Below are 24,776 nucleotides of genomic sequence, written 5' to 3'. Positions count from 1 at the left end.
GGAATCTGGGTGTTGGCTGGAGAGAATCATTCTATGCGCTTTTAACTTTGCAACTTCTGTGAGTCTACGATTATTTTTAAATAGAGTTAAAAATTATATATATACACACACATATATACTACATAGTATATTACAATATATTCGGGAACACCTGTATGAGGTAAAACAAGCACATCTTCATTGCACACTCAGTCTAGGTGGTGACTGATCTCTCTTTGCCTCTGCCTGGTAATTTATAAAATAAGGTACTGGACCTAGAGACTGTAATGCCCAAATCCCGTGGTAGCTGATGGCTTCAATCACTTAATCTTTCACCAAGGGGGCATCAACAGCAGAAAATAAACTCATTTTTAAAATCACGTTTCCTTGTCTCATGACCTAGAAAAGGAGCAAAGATCCAAAGTGAGTAATCTGCTTTTGTGATGTTAGCCAGAACCAAATTGATCTCCCTTGTCTTTCTTAAGTTTAGCACCTGAACTTGATTATTGTATCATTCTAATTTTAATCCTAGTTAGAGTGAGTGAGTTCTACCCAATTTTAGTTGCTTAAATGGAAAAAGTGGAAATAGCGGCAGAAGTTAAAGGAGATTATCAAGGAATTGGACGTATTGGATGAGATAGGGAGAAAAGGAAGGGAATGTACTTATTCATTTACTCAAGGGTGAGTCCTCGCCTCTGGGCTCTGGGCAGTACGTTGTCTGATGGCACAAGGATGGACGCACTCCGACCCCCGGCACTTGCTTTCCAGGCTGCCGGAAGACAGCAAGCCAGTAAACAAGTTGTGGTCTGTAGCACCAGGTAGCCATAAATGCTATGGAGAAAAATAGAGTAAGAGAAAGCTGTGGGAGTGGGAATCAGAGAAAGCAATTTGTTCATACTTGGAATGACATTGCTTCTGCAGCAAGAGTGAGATAGAGTTACAGCCATCATCAATTTTATAGATTAGCAAAAACAAAGTTAAATCTTAATCCTGGTATTGCGTTAGTGAAATGGAACTGGATTGCTATATCATTTTAATTTTAATTCTAGTTAAAGTCATTTTATTTTCCCCACTTTTCCAGATCCTGGCAGGGTTTGATTCTCACACTTATTTTGTATAGCAGCAGCCATAAAAATGTACATGTTCTTTGACCCATAATGCAGTGATTCTCAATCTCACTGGACCTAATGGCCTCTTTTTGACAATAAATATTTTGTGACACTCCCTTTACTAACCTGAATGAAATCACGGATCACATAACCTATCTGGAGACGTAATTGCAAGAATTCAAGACAATACTTAAGGAAACCAAAGGCAAGTTATTTATGTTATAAATATATTTATTTAATAACAAAGTAAACATGATCACAGCAAGACATACAATGCCTGCATCTATACTCAGAATTACTGTGTCAGCCTCGAATGCAGATGCCCAGGCTTATGGTCCAGTCACACCTGGGAGCATCGCAGGTTGCCATGGGGATGGGAAAGGAGAGGCGGCAGTGTCACTTGTGTACTGGCCTAAAGCACCTCTAATTTCAAGGGAACAGGGGAGTTTAATTCTTCCATAGGCCTGGGACTTGGAAAACCTGAAAGCTTTGGTGTAACTAAGTTCAGGGCTCTTAACTGCCTGCATGTATTTTACCACGTGGCATTTGACAGGACACGGGGTATGGCACAGTCCTCTGTTGGTTGAGACGGTCCCATGCATTTCATACCTGGCTCTGCCCACCAATGCCAATAAAGCTTCCCCAGGCAAAAATGCCTTGAAAGTTTTCAGCATCCCTCTTATTGGTAGAGTGGCCCTCTTTAAGAGCCTCTGTATCAATCAAGTTCGTGGGGACTTATTCTCAGGAAATAATACAAAATATGACTATGCTATTTGTCTGCTTATATTTTTATCAAGGTTATTATGACAATGTAAAACTGGAAACAACGTAAGTATCCAACCAAATGGAAATGTTTAGTTAGCTATGATTTATCAAAACAAAAGTATATGGTTAGTAAATAAACAAATAGAATTCTACATAACAGTGCCAATCAAAAATGTCATTTATGATATACTGTTGAGTTAAAGCAAACATAACATTTTATATAATCTGTATAAAAACATGCATGCATATAAAGCAAAGAAGAAATGTTCTTAAATTGATATTTGAAAGAGAATGAGTCAGCTATCTATTGATTTGTAACAAACCACTGCAAAACTTAGTGCTTTGAGACAACAATTTGTTAGCTGATGATTCTGTAGGTCAGCAGTTTGGGCTAAGCTCACACGACGTGGTTTTTCTGCTGCTCTGCTGGTCTTCCCTGGGCTCACTCATGCTGTGGCAGCAGCATGTCGGGGCTGAGTGGGGGCACGCTGGTCCAAGGTGGCCTCGTTCACGTGTCTAGTGGTTGTTGCTAACCATCAGCTGAGTTTCTGCAGCGGGCTAGCCATGGACATCTTCTTTGAACCGCCACAGAAGAGCATGCAGTATTTTAGGCCCAAATTATAACTTTAAAGCTGCTGAAGTAGAAGATAGAGATTGAAGTAGAGGATAGAGATTGTTTTATTTGTGCATTTCAGTACTATTCCCCAAAGGTCTAATTGACCAGAGAATGTCAGGGGTGAAAAAGAGAACGGACCAGCCTTCTGGTCCACGGAAGGCAAGCAGGTTTTACTAAAGTGTCAGCTAAAACAGTTGGTCCCAGGACCAGTGTTAGAGACTGATACAGGCAAGAAGGGAGAGCAAGCAATAAGTAGTTAATGAAGTCGGCCACAGGGGAGGATGGGGGACGGTGTGATAAATGCCCCACATTTGCCCTGGGGAAATAGAGACCCTGGTAAGAATGAGGTCTTGTATTTGATTCCTTCCCAGGAGTTTGCTAAGTGACAAATAGATCTTATTGGGTTGCAGTATTAAAGATACTGTCATTTTTTACACTGCTGAGACTGATGAGCGATAAACTCTTTGCACAGGTTGTGGGGCGGGAACTGCTGGCCCAATACTCCAAACAGTATGAAGAAAAACCACTCTTTGGCCTGCTCCAAAACTGGGCTGAATCTGTGGGGGACAAGCTGAGAACCAGGTACGTATTACTCAGGCCATCATCATCTGCCTTCAGTGGGTTATCATGAAGCCTGAGTTCATACAGCCTTGGCATAACTCACTCTTGCTTGAAATTTTTAGTGTTTGCTGTATGCAAGAAATCTGTGAATATGTAAAATTAATACTCATACACTCGCTACCAACTTAAAAACTAAAACATTGCTCATTCTGTTCTTTCTCCTTGAGTTCCTTCTTTATTTCATGTTCACTGTTCCAAGCAGTTTACAGATTTTAATCCTAAAAACCCCATGAGGTAAGTTCTTATTTCCATTTCACAGATGAGGAAACTGAGGCACAGAGGTTAAGTACCTTGCTCAAGGTTACATGGCTAGTGAGTGGCAGAGGTGAGATTTGAACCCAGACAGTCCGGCTTCAACATCCATGCTTTTGGTTGTTTGTATTAATCTTTCAGTATTGTCTGTTGGCTTTATAAATAAAGCATAATATATGTAGCATTTTGTAACTTTGTTTTCCCTCAATATTTTGTTTCTTAGAATCATTCAAATTGTTAAGTATAGGTGCAGAACTCCTCTTCACAATATTCTGTAATATTCCATCCTGTGTATATGCCACACTGTACTTACCCATTCTAATCTCTGATATCTTGGACATTTGGGTTGTGTGTAGTTTTTTGATATTTTGCATGATGCTGTTATGAAAAACCCTGTACATGTTTTCTGGGGGATGTGCACAAGAGTTTTTATAGGGCTTTCAAACTTAATTGACATTACTTAGAATAAGAAATACACTTTAAATCACCATGGACACCCATATATCCATAGGACCTCCACTTCAGACGCAACTGAAGCAAACAGTTCATGGAGCAGTGGCTACCTTCCTATTTATTACTAGTGATGCTCTCTGATATTTTTAAATTTTATTTTTAAAGAATACTGATCTTAGCAGAATATTGATTTCAGCCAGACATGGTGGCTCATGCCTGTGATCCTAGCACTTTGGGAGGCCAGGACAGAAGGATTGCTCAAGCCCAGGAGTTCGAGACCAGCCTGGGCAATATGATGAGACCTCTGTCTCTACAAAAATAATACAAAAATTAGCCAGGCATGGTGGCACATGCCTGTGGTCCCAGCTGCTTGGGAGGCTGAGGCAGGAGGATTGCTTAAGCTGGGAGGCAGAGGTTGCAGTGAACTGAGATCATGCCACTGCACTCCAGCCTGGGCAACAGAGCGAGACCCTGCCTAAAAAAAAAAATACTGACCCCAACCCTTAAACTGATTTTATGACCTTTTAGTTATTTGCAATCTGTTGTTTGAAAAACACTCCCCTACGGTATATATTACCTAGGAATGGAATTGCTGTGCTATGGAGTAATGTTCAACTTTACTAGATAGCGACAAATTATTTTTCAAGGTGGTTGTATAAATTTACACCCCCATTTGCAGCATGTATCTTGTGGGGCCTTATTCTGTTCTAACCAACCCTTGGTACTATCAGACTTCTTAATTTTTGTCAATACAATGTAAGAAATGATCTCTCACCCTGACTTTAAACTGAATTTTCTCAATTACTATTAAGGGTGAGCATGATTTCACATGTCTGTTTGCCATTTGTATTTCTTTCTATGTGAAATGCCTGTTCATGTTTTTTGCCTATTTTTATTGTGTGCGTATGTGTGTGTGTCTTGTTCTTATTGATTTTTAAGGGCTCTTTATCCTTTGTTGTTATAAATGCTATAATTATCTTTTCTATGTTTGTGGCTTGTCTTATATTTTCTTTATCATGTGTTTTGATTGAGATAAATTCATTAATTATAGTCGAACTTATCAATCTTTTCTTTTATATCCAACACTTTTTCTGCATCATCTATTCTGAGGTCATGAAATCTATATCTTTAAAAGTTTGAAAGTCTCACCTTTTACATTTAATTATTGAATCCATACACATTTTTGTGTATGGTTTGAGGAAGGGATCTAATTTTATTTTTCTCCTTTGGGGACAGTCAGTTGTTCTGGCACCATTTACTGAATCGGACATTCTTTTCTAGTAACCTGCAAGGTCTCTTTGGCATTTATTAAATCTCCATCTATTTGAGAGTTTGTCTTGGGGCTATTTTGTTCCTAGTCTCTTTGTGTATTTTTGATCCAACAATACACTGTTATAATTACTCTGGCTTTATAATAAAATATTACTATAGTATTATATTATATTATTATATCAGAAATGTAATTCAGAATTGGGTTGGCTGTTCAGAATCTTTGGCCATTTCATGTAAGTTTTGTAATAAGTTTGTCAAGTTTCTTAGAAATAAAACAAAGGATGAATATTGTAGGATTGTACTTACATGACATACCTAGAGTAGTCAAATTCGTAGAGATAGAAAGTAGAATATTGGTTCCCAGGGGCTAAGAAGAGGAGAGAATGGGTAGTTATTGTTTCATAGGTACAGAGTTTCAGTTTGGGAAGATGAAAATGTTGTGGAGATGAATAGTGGTAATGGTTGTACAACAGTGTGAGCGTACTTAATACCACTGAGCTGTACACTTACAAATAGTCAAAATGGGCTGGGCACAGTGGCTCATGCATGTATCAGCACTTTGGGAGGCTGAGACGGGTGGATCACCTGAGGTCAGGAGTTTGAGACCAGCCTGGGCAACATGGTGAAACCCCGTCTCTACTAAAAACATAAAATTAGCCAGGCATGGTGGCGCATGCCTGTAATCCTAGCTACTTGGGAGGCTGAGGTAGGAGAATTGCTTGAACCCAGGAAGCGGAGGTTGCAGTGAGCCGAGATTGCGCCATTGCACTCCAGGCTGGGCAACAAGAGTGAAACTTCGTCTCAAAAAAATAAATAAATAAAATTAAAATGGTAAATGTTTTGTTATTTACCATTTGTTATTTGTTATCACAGGCCTGCAAACCTGCTGAAAGTTTCTTTGAAAATATATTAAATCTATATACTTGCAGAAAATTGACATATTTATAAAGCAGGTCTTCCTCTCAAAGATTTTCATCTTCAAAGTGTCCTTCAGGGTTGTATAATTTTTTCCATACATACTATATCCTTTCATAGATTTATTACTAGTTACTTTATAATTTTGTTGTTAAAAGTATTTTTAAATTATGATTTTTATAGTTAATGATTTATTATACATGCAATTGGCTTTTGTTTATAAATCTGACTGTAAAGAAATTTCTTTTAAATGTGTCTGTAGATTCTTTGGAGGTTTTTTCCATAGACACTAATTTGCAAATTATAAATTTTTATTTCTTCCTTTCCAACTGTTATTTATTTTATTCTTTTCATGTCTCGCAGCAAGAGCTAGGACCACCAACACAATTTGAATAGAAGCCATCTTACAAGGTGTTCTTTTGTCTTATTGCTGATTTTATTTATTATGTTAGAGACAGGGTCTTATGCTGTCTTCCAGGCTGGAGTGCTGAAGTTTTTGATAGACACACTTTACTTCCTAAAGAAGCTTATACATTTTAAATGTATTTTTGTCATTACCAGATTAATTTTATCAAATGATATTTTTCTGCATCTGTTGAAATGATCATATATTTCTTCTTCATTTTGTTAGTTTGGTGAATAATTTTTGCCAATCATCTAATGTTAAACTACCCTTGCATGCTTAAGAAACACTCAATTTTGTTATGCTGTATTATCATATTTATATTTTCTTGGATTTGGCTTGTTAGTATTTTTTAGGGGGAGGAGATTGTATATTTATAGTTTTCCATTCTTGTACATGCCTGATTTAGATTTATGTCAAAGTTTTACAGCTCTCATAGAGTTATTTTGGGGGGAGTGGTTTCTTATTCTGTGAAAGAATTTGATAATTCATCAAATTTGAAAATAATCTGGGCTTGGTGAGTAAACTATTTAATTAGCTTAATTGTTTAAAGCCTAGGCTTTTCTTTTCATGTTAGTTTAAGTAAATTGTATTTTTCTAGGAATTTATTCATTTGGTTTTGATTTTATTGGTATAAGTTTTTATGTGTACTATTCTATCATTACCTTTTTAACTTCTGCTAGATCTGTAGTTGTGTCTCATTTGTCATTCCTAAAATGCCTTCTTATGCTTTCTCCTTTGTTGTTGTTGCTCAGTCTCATTCAGATGTTTGACTGGTTTATTGTTATTTTTCAAACAACCGATTTTTCCCTTTGATCCTTTGTGTCATACCTTTCTTTTCTATTTCATTGATTTATGGTCATGAATGTATTGTCTCCTATATTATACTTTTAGAGAGCTTATTATGCTTTTTTCTTTTGTGTATTTTTTAATTATTATTTTTTTGAATGAGATTATTGGTCCCTCAAACCAAAAGTATTGAACTAGTTTCTAAGGAAACTATTCATTAGAAAATAGAATCTCACAATCCTGATTAAACACATGGAAAACACAGTAAATGATGGCCTGGGATTCTTTATAGCCATTGGGATGACGTGAAATTGAGAAATCTGTAATCTGTCTTTTTTTTTTCCTTTTTTTATTGCTGCTCAGGACCCTGTTTATTCAAACTGTGGTCCATCTTAAAGCTTGAAAACACGAGCTCCTACATGTTAGGACTGTTTCACTGGAGTCTCTCTTAGTTTAAATGTCTCCGTTTGTCTTCATACTAGAGCTAGTGGGTCTTCCTAATATTTCTAGCTGTTGAGTAGGACGTTTATAGTATGGTTAGCTTTTTCCTCCAATGTATTAGTTTGAAAATTGTCCAACGTATTAAGGAGTTGAAAGAATAGTATGACTCCCCACCAGAATCAGTTCCATCCTTGCAGGAAACTTGTTCCCCAACTGGCCACAAATCATCTGCCCTTTCGTTTCTTTTTCAGATAGCAAAGCAGGGCTTGATTCCATCATTTTGGAAGCACGACACGCTCTCACCCATATGCAAATCTATATCCCTAGCACATTTTCCAGCACAGAGTTGAGATGTGCCAAAGGCAGTATTCCAAATGTAAATATTTGGAAAGTTCCAGTCCATTTATTTTTGTCTCAGTTATTAACCTCCAAAACAGTATACATCTGTCTCCCACACATCTAGGTTTTACTGATTCAGTCCCTGTGTTTATCTACTTAAATCCCGAAACTTTACTTACTCTGACTTTATATGAAGGAAAGCCTTTGTCATCAACGTGTTTTCAGCACTCACTGTGTACCAGGCACTTCTCTAAGCATTGGTGATCAGCAGTTACTAGGGGCTCTGCCTTCATGGAGTCTGCACTCCGAGAGCGGTAGGATGGTAGGCATAGTGACAGCCCTGAGAAAGGTACTCTTGAGCAGGTGGGGACCTGAGGAAAGATGGGCTGAGAACTTCCTGGTACCCTTAAATCCCTCCAGTGGGCACCCATTTGTCCGCACAGTAACTACCCCTCATTTCGGCCTGGAAGGAGTCAGTCATGGTACTGAAAAGCCTCCATGGGATGAGGTAAGGCAGATGGAGCATGGCAGGGAGAGGAGCCCTCAAAGGAAGTGGCTTTGAAAGGGGGTTGTACCTGGCTCTGCAGATAGCCCCATTCAGCTCTGGCTTGTCCCTGCAAGGGTTGTCTCTCTTCCTCCTGCATGGTAGCCTGCCACTGGGGCCCCTCCCACTCTCATCAGCCTGTGGACCTTTAGGAGGTGGTGGTAGATGTCCAGGAAAGTCAAGATTTTGCCTTGCACCCAACGTGTTTTTCTACATTATGCTGTAAAATTTACAAATATTCAGCAAAGTTGAAATAATTTTACAGGAAGCATTTATGTACAAACCATGGAGATTCTATTAACCTATTACTGTACCTGCCATATCACTATCATATCTATGGATCTGTGTATGGAACTCACCCATCCATTCACCTTCTCTTTTTGATCCATTTCAAAATAAACTGTAGACATCAGCACATTTCTAAATAATTTAGCATGAGCATCATTAACTACAGTTACATATTTAGTTATAGTTCTTCTTATGTAGAATTTACATACAATAAAATGCACAAATCTTAAGTGTACATTCACTGAGTTTTGACACATGCATAAACCTATGTAACCAAACTCATATTAAGATACAGATCATCACTCCAGAAAGTTCTTTCATGCCCCTTCTTGGTCAATCTCACTACGCAGATACAGCCACTCTTCTGATGTTTTCCCACCACAGATTAGTTTTTCTATACTAGAACTTCACATAAACAGAACCAGGCAGTATGTACTCTTTTGTAGCTGCCTCGTGAAATTGGCATAATACTTTTTGACATTCACCCATGTTGTTGTGTGTATTAGTTTGTTTCTTTTCGTTATTGTAGTATTTTACTTTATGGATGTAGTAGAATCATTCTCTTATGGATGAATAGACACCTGGGATGTTTGCCGTTTTTCACTTCTGTGAGTAGAACCGCTATGAGCATTCTTATATGACCTTTTTTGTGAGCATATGTTTTTATTTCTCTTAGGCAATTAGTAGGAGTGAAACTGCTAGATCATAGGGTATGTGTTCATTTATTTTTATCAGAAACTGTGACAACATTTTGCAAAGAGATTTCACCATTTTACACTCCCATCAGCAAGCATGAGAGTTCTGGTTTCTCCAGATCCTGGGCAACACTTGATGTCAGTGTACTTAATTGTAGTCATTCTGGTGGATGTATAATGCTACCTCACTATGGTTTCCGTTTGCATTTCCCTGATGTCTAATGATACATATTTTAATTTAATTTAAACTTTATTTAAAAATAGAGTCATTTGGATCTTCTTGTAAAATACACAGTTACAAGGAGGTTGCCTTTAGCAATGTTTCTATTTTTAAAGAAAGTCTGCACACTCTACTGCGCTGGGCAGGCTCCTAGACCTACATGACATGTGACTCACATGACTCAGCGAGTGGGTGAGATCCCCTTCCTGCAGCACGTGCAGTTCACAATCTCAGGTGGACAAACATGTTCTACAGTCTGAATTCCAGGGAAGCTAATTTCCAATACCAGCCCCTGGAATGACTAAAACATACTTTTCAATAATATATGAAAGCTTTTTACATCTTTCATTAAATACACTGAGGCAGAAACCCAAACTTCTTAAAGCCCAGATTCAGAATAAACATTGACATCTTTTAAATGTCCCGGTAATTGGCATGTAAATACTTTCCTCTTCCCTGTCTAAATGGAGGGTGATTATTAATTCAGCACTTGGCATCTCAAAAGCACTGCGTCAATTGCTTCTTAACGTTTCTCTCGTGCCTTCTGATTAAGCAACAACAGCCACTTGGGTTTTTTTTTTTAGTTAATATGAATTTAAGTTATTTGAGTCTTATAATAACTTACTTCCTCAGGAAGTGGGGAAAGGGGAGGGCAAGAGGTGGCTGTGCTATGGGAAACCCTAAGTGTGAATTAACCCTTCCCCTGGATGTCTAGGTTATCTAAAGGTTCATGGTGGGGCCATAAAATTGGCATGAAATAGAGTTTCATGATGAAAAGCTCAGGAGCTTTTAATTGTGAACTTGGTTGTTTTGAGTCTGTGCTTACGTCTCTTAACTCCTCTGTGCCTCAGTTTCCTCATTTGCCAAATGGGAAAGATGGGAATTGCTGCCTGCTGAAGAAAGCTACCATCTCTGTAGCACACCCTCCCCTGTGCTTGCACACAGCCCTATCACTTCCCTCCAGGGTGCCTCTTGCTTTAAACGCTGATGTTCCCCAACAAAACCTGAGCTTGACTGAGTTCTGCCTGTGTGACCTTGAGCAAGTTACCAAATCTTGCTAAGCCTCAGTTTCCTGAACTCTACATTGGATAATTATAGTATTCTAGAATTATCGAGAAAATTGAATAATTCACAGCAGATAATGAGCACAATTCCTGATATATAATATATTTAATAAGTATTATTCATTGATAAATATTTTGTAACAGATATATTTGATTATTAATATTCAATTATAATTATAATAAATGCCCAGCAGTGGTTATTATAAACTCACTTGATAGAGCTGTATAGTGGTTGAGTTATTATTATAAACTCACTTGACAGAATTGCATAATGGGGGCCAGGCACAGTGGCTCATGCCTGTAATCCCAGCACTTTGGGAGGCTGAGGTGGGCAGATCACTTGAGGTCAGCAGTTCAAGACCAGCCTGGCCAATATGGTGAAACCCTGTCTCTACTAAAAATACAAAAATTAGCCAGGCACAGTGGCATGTGCCTGTAATCCCCGCTACTCAGGAAGCTGAGGCATGAGAATCACTTGAACCCAGGAGGTGGAGGTTGCAGTGAGCCGAGATCGTGCCACTGCACTCCAGCCTGGGAAACAGAGTGAGACTCTGTCTCAAAAAAAAAAAAAAAAAAGAATTGTATAATGATTGAGTTATACATGAATTGTATAATAGTTGATTATACTTGACAGAAATTACATTGCTGTTAACTAAGAAAGACTATGTAAAATATTGAACACTACTTATAATATAATAGTAAGTGGAAAAATAAGGAAACCAAATCATCTCTATATCACAAGGACAACCACCTAGAATAAACTAGAGCTAAGATTACTGAAAAGAATTATGAATACAGTCAGTGAGAGATGGGATGGGGAGATTATGTCTATTGACACTATTTTTCTATAGAAAAAAATATTTTTAAAAAACAAACCTACTCTATTTCTTTCAAATGAAATTCTTGGTGAGGCCAAAATAATAATGATGGTCACCGTGATTTTCTTTCAGTTTCCTGGCATTTAACATGGACACAGTTGATGATCTCGCCTTTCTGTTGAAAGCAGTGAAATTTCGTGAAAGGGTTCTTCAGCGGCGTTTGGTGGCCAGAATTTATTATAAGGTAAGGATACACTGTGTTACGTTTTTTCCTTTTGACATGTGTTTAAGGGATATCCTTGCTGGTGAACTATCTGTTATGTTTAGTAGAGGATGACTCAGCTTAATGACAAGCTCCTGGAAGCGGCTAGGGTTCCTACGGGCCATTTTGCATGACACCGTTGCTTGCTCTAGAGGCCAGGATGCTTCTGTTTAACCCCCTTTATGTCATCTTGTAGAATTCCACCTGCAGGCATCATGTGGCTGCCATGGGAGTTGATGAGTGGTGTAATTTTCAGCCCTTATCAAAGTTGAAAAATCATTGTTTTATGTGTATAAAGAGTACATCGTTCTCTAAGACAGGGAGGGGAACTGCCTCAGGCATATGTAAAAATTAACATTGGGTTAGTCTAAGATGCATTCTGTCTCCTATTAAAATACCTATGAAGCTCTGCAAAAGCATAAAACCTTGTGTCAGCATTGATAGAAATCTAGAGGAAATTTCCACCAAGTACAGTGCCAGTGGGGTTAGTTTGAGGGATCACTGTCCACCCTAGCAATATCTGTTTCATCTTCTGACCTGGCACAGAATAGCCAATGGAACCCCAGGAGAAGGCTTTACTGCTCCTACTCTATGTCCAGGCCAGGGGCTCAGGGCTGCCATAACAAGAGTCCAGGTTGCTTCTTTCCTTCTGCATGGGAATTAGGTTCCAAGCCAGCCAGAATTGGATTCCTGCAATTCTCCCCCTCCAGTTCACCCCTTTTTATATGAATTTCAAGGTCATGTCTCCTAGTACAACACAGCAGGGGTAGAAGGGAAGAGGATGGATGGTACATGGGAATGGGTATTCTCTTAGGAAATGCTTTGGAAACAGAAGTGCCCTGGAAGCAGAAAGCAGCCAAGATCCACCCTCGTGGAACAAAGCCACACTGGATGAGAACCTGCAGGAAGCCAGGCTAGGAATTGTGTAAGTCAATCTTTCCCCCAGGCGTAGATCTGAGGTGAGGCTCTGCCAGACCCCACAGACGCATTCAGTTGGGTTTAAATCACTCCACATATCCTCCACATATCAAACATGGAGCCAGCCAAAATAAGAGATGGATATATCCAAAAGGAAAAATGCTACGGCTGCGGTGAAGAGCAGAATTAACAAGGGAGAAAATGCAATCTGTAAACTGTTTTCGAAGACTATAGAAGAAAAGGCTAAAGACAAAACGATAAGAGAAGAAAACAGAAGCAGAGTGAAATGATAGAAATCTAACCTATGGATAACAAATATTCCTGGAAGTGCTGGGACAAAAGGAGCAGAAATAATAATCACAAACATAGTAGAAAAAGAATTTCCTTCGTTTCCATTATGCTAATGGAAAAAAAAGACTTATACTTAGACATAGATGAAAAATCTAGAATAAAGAGAACAGAATGTGAGCAACAAGACAGAAAATAATAGCTTACTCAAAAACAGAAAAAATTAGGCTAGCTGCTGTCACTCACTAGCTCCAAATGGAGTAATAAGTACTCCTCTAAAGAGGAAACTTCATGATCTAAGCGTAATATTCCAAGCCAAATTTAATCCCTGAGTACAGGCAATGGAAAGATATTTTTAGATATCTAAGAATCAGAAGCAATTTCACTAATATAGCCTTCCTTAAAAAGTTATCTTAAAATTTACTCCATAGGACACAAAAAAGAATCAAAATGAATAACTCTAAAATAAGGAAGTCAAGATATAAAAAGATTGGCGGTCCCTGTGAAGCCAATACTATATGTTTTTAAAAAACAGTCACAAAATTGGCTGGGCGTGGTGGCTCATGCCTGCAATTCCAGCACTTCGGGAGGCCAGGGCAGGCGGATTGCTTGAGCTCAGGAGACCAGCCTGGGCAACATGGCAAAATCCCATCTCTACAAAAAATACAAAGAAATTAGCCAGGTGTGGCAGCACATTCCTGTAGTACCAGCTACTGAGGAGGCTGAGGCAGGACAATCTCTTGAGCCTGGGAGTCAGTGGTTGCAGTGAGCCAAGATCACACCACTGCACTCCAGCCTGGGCAACAGAGAGAGACCCTGTCTCAAAAAATAATACGGAAGCTAAAAATATTTTTTTTTTGGAAAAAAACATGATTTTTTAAAAAACTTGATAAACTGGTTCTGTAATAGTCTATACAAATGTTTAAGGTAAGATGAAAGACAAAGTAAAAACATACTGAATTTCTCACATTAATTACAGGGTAAGCAAAAGACCTTGTTTTGTTCTGACTTTAGTAATTAGAGAAACATAGGTTAAAATATATGTTTTATTAAATTGAAAGCTAACATAACTACTGAACACAGAATGCTTGTTTTCCAAATCACTGCAGCAGACAAAGCAGTGAAGATAAACAAGTGGTCAGAAGTTTGTGTAATCAGAGCAAAGCAAAGAACAAATCAGAAAGCATGTTCTTAGAAGACTCAAAGACACTCCAGTGCGGCTCCTTTAAGTGAACCCACACCAAGGCCAGGAGAGCTGTTTAAAAAGTTCCCACTGCGAATTGCGCCTTGGTTTGAGAATTTCTCCAGGATTGCTTCCCTAAATCTGTTTCCCATTAATTGTGATATCCCCTTTGTCTCTTCTAATTTGGCTCAACTCAAGACCCCTCTCTCTGGCCCCAGAAGATTAATGCTTTGATCTTGAACTGAGTTGATCTGGTAATTCCTTGAAAACAACATTTCCATTACAATATGATCCCTTAAGCAGTGGAGAGGCAGCTTTTGATACATTTTCATCCTAGAGAGCCTTAAATCCCTCCAGCTCCCACCTCTGGAAAGTGGGGGATTAGATTTAAAATGGGCTATAATATGAAATGAAAGAGGTTTCAATCCTCCTAGTAAAAGCACAGACTCTCAGATTAGATTAGATTACACATTGTATATAGAAACAAATCTAATTATATGCATTGATATATAACTATACACATCAAAACAAAAAATGATATTTTAAAAGATTTTCAAAAGTAAACAATGAGTAAATGTGTGTTGGGAAACAGCAAGATATTTTCAGATATCTGTCAAAAGGTTGTTATATTAGTTAGTTGGGGCTGCCATGACAAAATACCACAGACAGAGTGCCTTAAACAACAGAAATTTATTTTCTCACAGTTCTGGGGGCTGGAAGTTCAAGATCAAGGTTCCCAAAGGGTTGGTTTTCTTTGAGCCCCTCTCCTTGGTTTGTAATGGCCGCCCCCCTTGCTACGTCTCATGGCCATCCATCCATGCACCCACACCCCTGGTGTCCTTCTTCTTATAAGAATACTGTCGTATTGCATTAGGGTCCCACTCTACAGCTTCATTTTAACTGAATCACCTCTTTCAAGACTCCCATCTCTTAAATATGGTCACATCCTGAGGTACTAGGAGTTGGGACATCAGTGTTTGAATTTAGAGAGACATAATCCAGCCACTACCAGTTGGCAATATTAATCTTATCAAAAGCATTAACCAGAAAGGCAAAATGATGACCTCATAACCATGAGCCTGTATGTGCCAAATACATTTTGTCTTCCAAGATGGACCCCCAAGAATCCCACCTCCTGATAGTCACAGCCTTGAGTGTCTTCTCCATGCCGTACCGGATTTGGTCTGTGTGACATACAGCAGAAATAATGGCATGTTGCTTCCAGATAAAATACATTATGACTTCCATCTTGGTCACTCTGTTGCACTCTCTCTCTTTATCTCTAATCACTCTGGGCAAAACCATGTCATAAGAATGCCCTATGGGGAGGCCCAGGTGTCAAGGAACTGAAGCTTCCTGCCCACAACCACATGAGTAACCTTGGAAGTGTACCCTGCAGCTCCAGTCACAGCTTCAGAGACTGCAAGCATGGGACAGTCGACACTCGCTGCAACCTCATGAGAGTCCCTGAGCCAGAACCACACCATCAAGCAGCTTCTGGATTCCCAGGCTTCAGAAACTGTGTGCATAATGAACACTTGGTGTAATCCACTAGGTTTGGGGCAGGTTGTTGCACAGCAGCAGATACCTAATCCAGATTTGGGCACCCAAAAGTTGGGTGCTGACATAACAAAAGCCTAAATGGGAGTGTGGGTTTGCACCTATGCAGTTAGCTTTGAGAAGAGTCCTAGTAGAAGCCTAAAGTACCTTGACGAAATTATTACCAGAAGCCTTTATGATCTTAACCTGTGGGTGAGGACTTGTAGGAAAATGAGGTAAAAATTATTGGAAACTGGAGGAGGGGGATCCTTGTTACATAGTGGCATAGCTGTAGCAACACTGTTGCCTGAAGTTATGTGGAAAGTAGAAAATGTACCCAATCAATGAAGTGATCTAGCAAAGGAGATGTCCATCCTGCAAGTTGAAGGTGCTGCCTGCCTTCTTACTGTGGCTTTTAGTGATGTGCAAGAAGAGAGAGAGAATCTCCAGGAAAGAGCTTTTAATATGCAGGACCTGGCAGTTAATATGGTTTTGAAGATCCCTGAGCTCTTCATATGGTCAATGTGTTCATTTCTGAGGGCTTCTGTGACAAACCACCACAGACTAGGTGGCTTAAAACAACAGAGATTTATTTTCTCCCAACTTTGGAGGCCAGAAATCTGAAATCATGGTGGCAGCAGGGCCCTGCTCCCTCTGAGACCCTGGGTAGAATCCTTCCTTGCCCTTTCTGGCTTCTGGTTGCTACTGGCAATGCTTGATATTCCTTGGCTTGCAGCCGCATCTCTCCAGGCTCCCCCTCTGTCATCACATGACATACCCATGATATCTCCCCATAAGTCTCTGTTGTCTCTTCCGCTTATCAGGGCACTAGTCATATTGGATCAGGACCCACCCTAATTACCTCATTTTAACTTGATTACCTCTGCAAAGACCCTATTTCCAAATAAGGTCACATTCACAGGTACCAGGGCTTAGTACTTCAACATGTCCTTTTGGAAGACACAGCTTAACCATATCAGCAGACAGTGCTAAAATTAAAAAATTAAAATGGCTTCAGAGCAGAAGTATAATCCAGGACCCTCCCAGAAATGCGTAATCTAAGGATGAAGCCCAAGGCATGACTGTAAAATTCTTTAAGAACCGAGAAAGATTAAAGGTAAGTCTTAAGTCATGCAAAAGGCCTTCTGAGTTTACAAGTATGTCTTTCAGACTCTCTCAATTACACAATAAAGCTCCTAGGAAGCTTGAGGGCATCCTCTGTCAGCCTTCTCAACACCCCCAAGGGCCTATGTCAAAGAGATTTGTGGGTGTGGCTTTTGTCTAATGGAATAAACCTCCCCAAAGATTCACAGGAAATGCACAAAGTTTCTAAGAGAATTATATCAGGCAAAGATCTTTTGGCTTGTGCTGAAAGGTACAGAGACAATACAAAATGAATAGAGCCACTAAGCTTCTGCAATCAGGGAACAAGTGGAGAAAAACAAAACAAAACAAAACAAAAAAACCCTAGCTATAAACAAGTGCTCCTTTCATTAAAAAGTCAGGATGCCTCAGAGGGAAGAAGCAAGAACCCAGAAGGTGGAGCCAAGGGTCACAGAGAATCAAACCACCTGGGTGTGCATAGGACTGTGCCCTTATTAAGGAACTTCCAACATTTGCTCAACTGGATGTCAGAATTTATATGGACCACTGATTCCTGCATTATTCCCATTTTCCTCATTTTGGAGTAAGAGTGTATATAACAGTTATCCTGTCCCGTCCCACCATTATATATTAGAGGACAGATAACTTGTCTCCTTAGTTAACAGCCTTCAAATGGAGAGGATCTGTACTTAAGGAATAACACCTGAGGAGCCTTATTTGCACCTAGATGAGGGGATTCTGGACTGTGAGCTGATGCCATAATGAGGTGAAACTTTTGTGGGCCTTGGAAGCTGTATGTTTTTAGAGGAATGTGAATCATTAAGGATGATTAGGATGGGCTATGATGGCCAAGCTCCAAGACAGTCTTCAATGATCCCTGCCTCCTGTAGTCATGCCCTCATAGAGTGCCCACATTATATCGTTGAAATTGTCTTAGTCTCTGTCTCTCTGTCTCTGTCTTTCTCTCTCTCTCTCTCTGGAAGCCATGTCATGAGCAGCCCATGTTGCAAATAACTGAAACTTATGAATGCACTTTGAAGTGTTTCCTGTAGCCCTAACCAAAGCTTCAGAGACTGCAAGCCTGGGACAGACAGCCAACAACTGGACTGTCATCTCAGAGAGAATCTGAGCCAACCATGCAACCAAGATATGCCCAGGTTCCTAACTCTCATAGACTGTGAGATGATATTTTTTTTTATTTTAAGATGCTAAATTTTGGGATAATTTGTTATATAGCAATAGGTAACTAATATAACATCCAAAAACAAACAAACAAAAACTGTTCAAAAGTTTTGGCATTGATATACACATTTTTGAAGCAAAATATAAAGAGGAATTACAATATTTTTCAACCAATATTTCCATTTAATAATATAATGTGGTTATCTTTCTATGTCAATAAAAACATGATTGCACGAGGTTCTGATGCTTCTATGTTTTTAGTTATATGGACAATGTCATAATGAATATCCTTAACAGTATGGCTTTCAGACTTTACATACTACAAAATTGTTCTTTATAAATGTTGAACTAAATTGTACTTTTCCAGCATGGTATTAGGGTCCACATTTCTCCACTAACACTTTATTTCTCCAACTTTCTAAGTTTTTACCATTAGGGTTTAGGAGTCTATCATCTTCTTTTCATATTTTCATTTTATTTTTTTCCCATTCCCCCTACCCTCCATATTTTTAATTTTATTAATACAGGTTGAATGCTTGGGACAAGAAGTGTTTCCAATGCAGATTTTTTCTGACTTTGGAATATTTGCATTATACTTGTGAGCATCTCAAATCTGAAAATCTGAAATCCAAAATGCTCTAATGAACATTTTCTTTGAGCATCATGTCAGTGCTGAAAAACTTTTGGATTTTGAAGCATTTCAGATTTCATATTTTTGGATTTAGGATGTTCAATCCGTGTTAGAAAAATAGGTCCATTGTAAAATATCTACCTTTAGTTTTATTTTCAGCATGATATTAGAAGCTCTCTGGTACTTCTTAAATATTCAGAAGTATTTTCTGCTTATAGTTGTTCTCTGTCAGAGACCAAATCATTCATTTTTTCCTGTGTGTATTTTCTGATTTCAAGAGAAGAAAACATTTACACACACATGAGTATGTTTCCCAAACATAAAATAAACGTTAGGCATGTGGGGTGGTGAACAAAATACAAGGGTTTTAGAATCACTGGACTAGGCTGGGTGTGGTGGCTCATGCCTGTAATCCCAGCATTTTGGGAGGCCAAGGCGGGTGGATCACGAGGTCAGGAATTGGAAACCAGCCTGGCCAACATGGTAAAACCCCGTCTCTACTAAAGATTAAAAAAAAATTAGCTGAGCCTGGTGGTGGGCACCTGTAATCCCAGCTACTCGGGAGGCTGAGGCAAGAGAATTGCTTGAACCCAGGAGGCGGAGGTTGCAGCGAACCGAGATCGCACCATTGCACTCCAGCCTGGGCGACAGGGCGAGACTCTGTCTCAAAAAAAAAAAAAAAAAAAAAGAATCACAGAACTAGCTTTTACCACTTCCGAGCTTCAGTTCTCACATCTGTAATTTGGGAAAACAAGAATAGGTTATGATGCAAATTTGTTACAAGGATGTATTAAGATAAAATGTATTTTAAAAAGCGCTAAAAATTATAAACCTTGCACTTGTGTTAAATATCTTGGTTACTACCATTAATGTAACCATTTTTATGGTCAATTCAAATAAATATTCATTAAGCACAGATAGTTTTCTAGGGCCTGGCAGGGGAAGACCACAAAGATTTTGAAAATATGCTCTTGCCTTAAGATAAGTCCACCTCTGGTTTTAGCCCAAGGCAAAATAAAAGATATGATAAATTAAGGCAAAACCTACGAACTTAGAGGAAAGAATATGGACTTCTACATTCTAGTTTGTATTTTTGGCCTGGCTTTTTGCTCAGCCAGCTGTATATTGGCTCATGTCTACCTGCATTAGTTTGGTGTATCTTGACATAAAATGATTCTGTTTAGCAATTTGAACATCTGACCCAAACAGAGTCTGGGCAATAGTCTTTGGACAGTGTCCAAGAGAGGGTGATTTCATCTAGAATTCTGAGATCTTCTAAAAATAACCCTGTGATTTAGTTCAGAATCTTTAAATTAAAAAGGCAAAAACACAAGTGGGTTTTCTCAGAACCCTGCTTTTCAGCTTTCTAGTAATGGTCTTTAATTTTCTTCAAAAGCACATTTTTACTTTAGAGATGCTTGGCCAACCCTTCTAAGCACATGGGAAGCCCATCTGCCCCTTACCCGGGAGCAAGTGAGAAGGGCTAGCAATTCACGGTCAAGGTTGGAGAGTCGAGAAGATCACTGAGTTCTCATGAAAGAATAAGCCTTTGCAATCATTTGATAATGCATTCCCCTGCTTGGTGTAGCCAGAATTTCACTTAAAATGGAGCCAGGAAATGCCCTTCCTTCAATGTGTTGGTGGCCATGGAAGGAGTCCAGCCCCCTTGCTTCCCTTGCTTGCCCCACTCTCTGGTATTCCAAAATCTTGTTGCAAACAACTCGTCATTACAGTTGCTGCATGATTTCGACATCAGTGGGAAGAAAAAATAAACCAATAAACAATGGCTTGTCATCCAGGAACCAATAGGAAAAGGACCAATAGGATGTCTACCAATCAGGGATCTTGATCCAATAGCTTGGAAATGCCATTGATAATGAAACCAGAGAAAATCCATTTCTGGTCAGCTTATACTGTTCTGAGACTTTGAGGGTCGGGACAGAGAACGGAGAGTGATAGCAGCCACTCTGTGTTTGTTAGGTTTTTAGAAACCAATACAGTGGCCTGAATGGCAGATGTTTTACAACAATCTCATGGCACAGAAATATCAATTCTGGTAGGGACTTCTGTAGTTCTATGAGGTAAGTCTATGGAGAAAAAGATAGATTCTCAGTAATCAATCTGTTTAACAGATTTCTGTTTATTTTCAAATGTACCTAACAGAAATTGGGCAAATGGAAGGATGAGAATACAGATGGACTTAAAATAGTTCTAATTCTCCAAGGGCTGATTCCTGTTTTATCTCTCATCACCTGTGGCATTCTCCCACCACATTGGTGGTGCCCCCCACTTCAGGGTGTATAAGACTCACCTGGGAAAGACTAATTTTCAAAATCTGATACAGGTTGCCCTCCATCACACTGCCAGGCTGAGTCCCAAGCAAAAGGCAAGTCATTTGCAAATGAACATCATTAATGATCCTCAAAATCCAGGGGCAGTAAATTCTTTGGAAACAACTGCTCTGAGTTATTTTTCCTTATTCAGATTTAGAGGTTTGGATGGAGAATTGGTGGAGGCTGGAAATAAGATTATTAGAAACATAACTTTCTAGAGCTTCCTGTATAGAAAAATGACTGCTGCCCACAGTTTTTATTGTTGTGGTCAGTGTGCAACCTGACTACTCTTGTGTGTGTTTGACTTTAAACCTCTTAACTTAGATATTTAAAACATAATAAACCACAGTACTTTTTTGTAAAGCCTATCTTTCTAACAGATGCCACCTATTCTGTTATAGTTTTAGACTGACAGTGTCTTTGCTCAGGTCACCTGCTTGGGGTTTGGAGTCTCACCTTAGTTCTCTTCTGTGGAAAATGCAAGCTGTCTGTGTTGGCGATTGGGTGGCACACACATATCAAGTGCCTTGGAAGATCACCAATAGGATGTCCACCAATCAGGGATCTTGATCCAATAGCTTTGGTCAGGTGGTAGCTGCTAGATCTAGAGGAACTCAGAAGTGCCATTGATGATGGACCCAGACAGAGAAAATCCAGTGCTGGCTGGTTTGTACTGCTCTGAGACATTGAGGGTAGGGACAGGGAACAGAGAGTGATAGCAGCCATTCTGTGTTTGTTACGTTTTTAAAAACCAATACAGCAGTTTGAATGGCAGATGTTTTACAACAATCTCATGGCACAGAAATATCAAGAGCTTTATTCCAGAGACAGATCATCAAAGACAGGAAATAAAATTAGTAACCAGATTTTCTGAGCTCACAGTTTGCATTGAGCTTGATGTATCTTCTTACTCCTGTGGTTGAGTTGAGTTAGGAAGATGACCTGATGGAGGGGCTCTCTTTGTATCTTCAGAGCATCGATGGCTGCCTGTGCAAAGGTCACCTCGTGTAAAAGTGAGGTTCCCTCTTTGCTCACTGGGGCTTGAAAGTCCTGTACAGGAGGAACATATTCCCATTACTCAGTGAGAGATTAGGCTTAAAACAATGAAACTCCAGAGACAGGGAAAGGATGATGTCATAGGAAGCTATGCGTGATGGTTCAGGAAGGGATAGCTGACGATCTGGGGAGACCTAGGAGTGTACAAGCAGGAACATCTGAGGCCAATTGTAACCAACTCCCAGAAGTACAGTGCTCCCAAGCCTTAGCTTGGCACTTCCCTCTTTGTTGTGGCTGATTGTAGGAATGTTCTTCTTTTGTTTTGTGGTGTTTCCCTCTTTCTTTTTTTTTTCTTTTTTAGATGAAGTCTCGCTCTGTCACCCAGGCTGGAGTGCAGTGGCGCAATCATGGCTCACTGCAACCTTCACCTCCTGGGAACAAGCTATTCTCTTGCCTCAGCTTCTCAAGTAGCTAGGATTACAGGCATGTGCCACCACGTCTGGCTAATTTTTGTATTTTTAGTAGAGATGGGATTTCGCCATGTTGATCAGGCTGGTCTCAAACTCCTGACTTCAAGTGATCTGCCCTCCTCAGCCTCCCAAAGTGCTGGGATTACAGGCATGAGCCACCGCACCTGGCTGTCTTTCTCTCTTTTCTACTGCCTAACAACCCAGACACCAGTTAATACTAGGAATTGCATTTTCTCTTTTTCCTTCACTTCTTTCTCCATCTTTTTTCTCATAGAGAGCATCCTTAAATTCTCTTCCTAGGGAATCCTGTTGTGGAAGAGAATGGAAAGAAAAGAAGGAAGGGGAGGCAAAGATAAGGAAAAGGAAGAAGTTACACTCCTGATAATTACATGGAAAGTACAGTCACTCCCATGGGAGTATGAGAGCTAGAAGGGACCCTGGGAGTCACATAGTGCAACCCACTCATTTACAGATAGGCAACCTAGGATCAAGAAAGCTAATGGTTTCTTCAAGGCAATACAGTCACCAAGGGCAAAGATGCGACCGATATTTGAATATGCAGATACCCTATTTTTCCTCAAACTTTCACCTATTATTTTTAGTATCCATCAGTGGATCTTTTTGGAAACAATTAATACTGTGGTGTTTGCCTAGTAGGGATTTTCTATTTTCCTCATTCCTACCACTTTATTAATGGGAAGCAAGAGTTGTCTCTTCTCCAATTATTTATTTATTCAATTAATTATGATTTATGTCAGCATGCAGTCACAGATATTTATTTTATGCTTTGGGTTACAATCCAATATTATGATTTATTTATTTTCTTGCCAGTTATTCCAAGCATTAACATTGAGAGCTCCTTCAGGTTGGCCCCTATGTCCCTTTGAAGTGCCTCTATCCTTTTTTGAGTACTTCCTTACTTTATTTCTCATCTTGTAGTTTCCCTGCCAACCCTGCAGTCAATCGTTTCTCCAAGGAGAGCTGGTTCTTTTTCCTAGAGAATGGTATTTAAAAACCAACATCTGGTCTCTGGGTGTGCTCATTGCTACTGAGTTGTTGCTGCTTCTAGGCCTACCCAAAGCTATGAAGTAAACTCACGTATATTAACTCACAGATTTGCACACAGACCTGTATGCATGTATATCAGAAATCATGAGTTTATACTGATAACTCTGATTCCAATTCAAACAACAGGGCTTTTTTCTAGCCTGCCCTCTTTCCTATTTCAAACATTCTTCTATGAGAAAGCAGAAAACTGGCTTTCATTTTCTACTGTATGTTTACGTATTTGCTCACCCCCTGTGTACACAACAAGTAGTTTCAGAATTGCTAACTCATTCCCTGGTTAGAGACATATTTACTAACTGGAATACAGTATTTTTCATTGTGAATTTAACCTTACAGTATCTAGTCAAAACAGTGTTTCCAAAGTTTCTTTAATTAGCCTTTTTTTCCCCTCTTTTGGTGTGGTTTTATTACTTATAACAAGTTAGGTTCATTTGTAACTACTTGCATTTTACTTTGGGTTTCCTCTATATCCTGGTTGCTTTTAGTTAATCGTTTTTTGGCTAAGCGAAATATTACTAAGTTTCTAATATTCAGTGCTATACACAAAAGTGTACTCAGAGAGCTACCACTCTTTCCTCATTCCAGCTACCCCCTTTCCATCACTTCCCTTTTTTCCTACATACCTCATGTAGGTGGCAAGATATCTTTAGTCTCTGGCTTATCCTTCCTGTATTTCTTTCACACATAGAGATCTACCTCATTCATTTTTTTACAGCCACAGAATAATCTATGTTATGGATATACTGTAGCTTACTCCACCCCTCTCTTGTGTATTTAATCCTTCCTCCCAACATTTGGTCATTACAAACAACGTTACAGTGAATAACCTTATTATATAAATTTTAGTGTTGTTTGAATTATATCTTCAGGGTAGGTTTCTAGAAATGTAGTTGTTAGGCTCAGAGGTAAGTGCATTTGTAGTTTTGTTAGGTATTGCCAAATTCTCCTCCAGAGGATTTGTACAGTTTTCATTCCACTGAGTGAAGTCTGTTTCCTCAAAGTCTCATCAATAGAATGTGTTCTAATATTTTTCAATTTTTGCCAGTTTGATAGGTGATCAATGGTAACTTCATGTAGCTCTAATTATGAGTGCTTGTGAGCAGTTTTTCATCTGTATAAGGGTCATTTTAATATGTTTTCAATGTATTGTCTGCTCATATTATTTTCCCATTTTTCCATAGGGTTTTGGTATTTGGTCCATCAATTTTGAAGAGTACTT

The 24,776-nt window shown here is 39.2% G+C and overlaps 1 protein-coding gene across 4 annotated transcripts in view; it reads left to right on the top strand.

Annotated features, from left to right (window-relative positions):
- The window catches only part of ACOXL (acyl-CoA oxidase like), a 388,168-nt gene that overhangs the window by 252,379 nt on the left and 111,013 nt on the right, over positions 1 to 24,776 (top strand). For 3 of the 4 annotated variants that reach the window (XR_010109188.1, XM_008962870.5, XM_055107423.2), the window contains 2 exons: positions 2,942 to 3,051; positions 11,716 to 11,827. Coding sequence is in view for 2 of the 4 variants with exons in the window: in XM_008962870.5 (XP_008961118.3) it covers positions 2,942 to 3,051; positions 11,716 to 11,827 (222 nt within the window). In the remaining 2 variants the exon portion in view is untranslated. Of the gene's footprint in view, positions 1 to 2,941; positions 3,052 to 11,715; positions 11,828 to 24,776 lie in introns of those variants that run through there. The other variant, XM_063594533.1, reaches the window with a different exon arrangement.

Source organism: Pan paniscus, chromosome 12 (genome assembly GCF_029289425.2).
Source record: "Pan paniscus chromosome 12, NHGRI_mPanPan1-v2.0_pri, whole genome shotgun sequence".
In the NCBI taxonomy this organism is placed as follows: domain Eukaryota; kingdom Metazoa; phylum Chordata; class Mammalia; order Primates; family Hominidae; genus Pan; species Pan paniscus.
The sequence above is the reverse complement of the archived record's forward strand: the minus strand, read 5'-3'. Positions and strand labels throughout refer to the sequence as shown.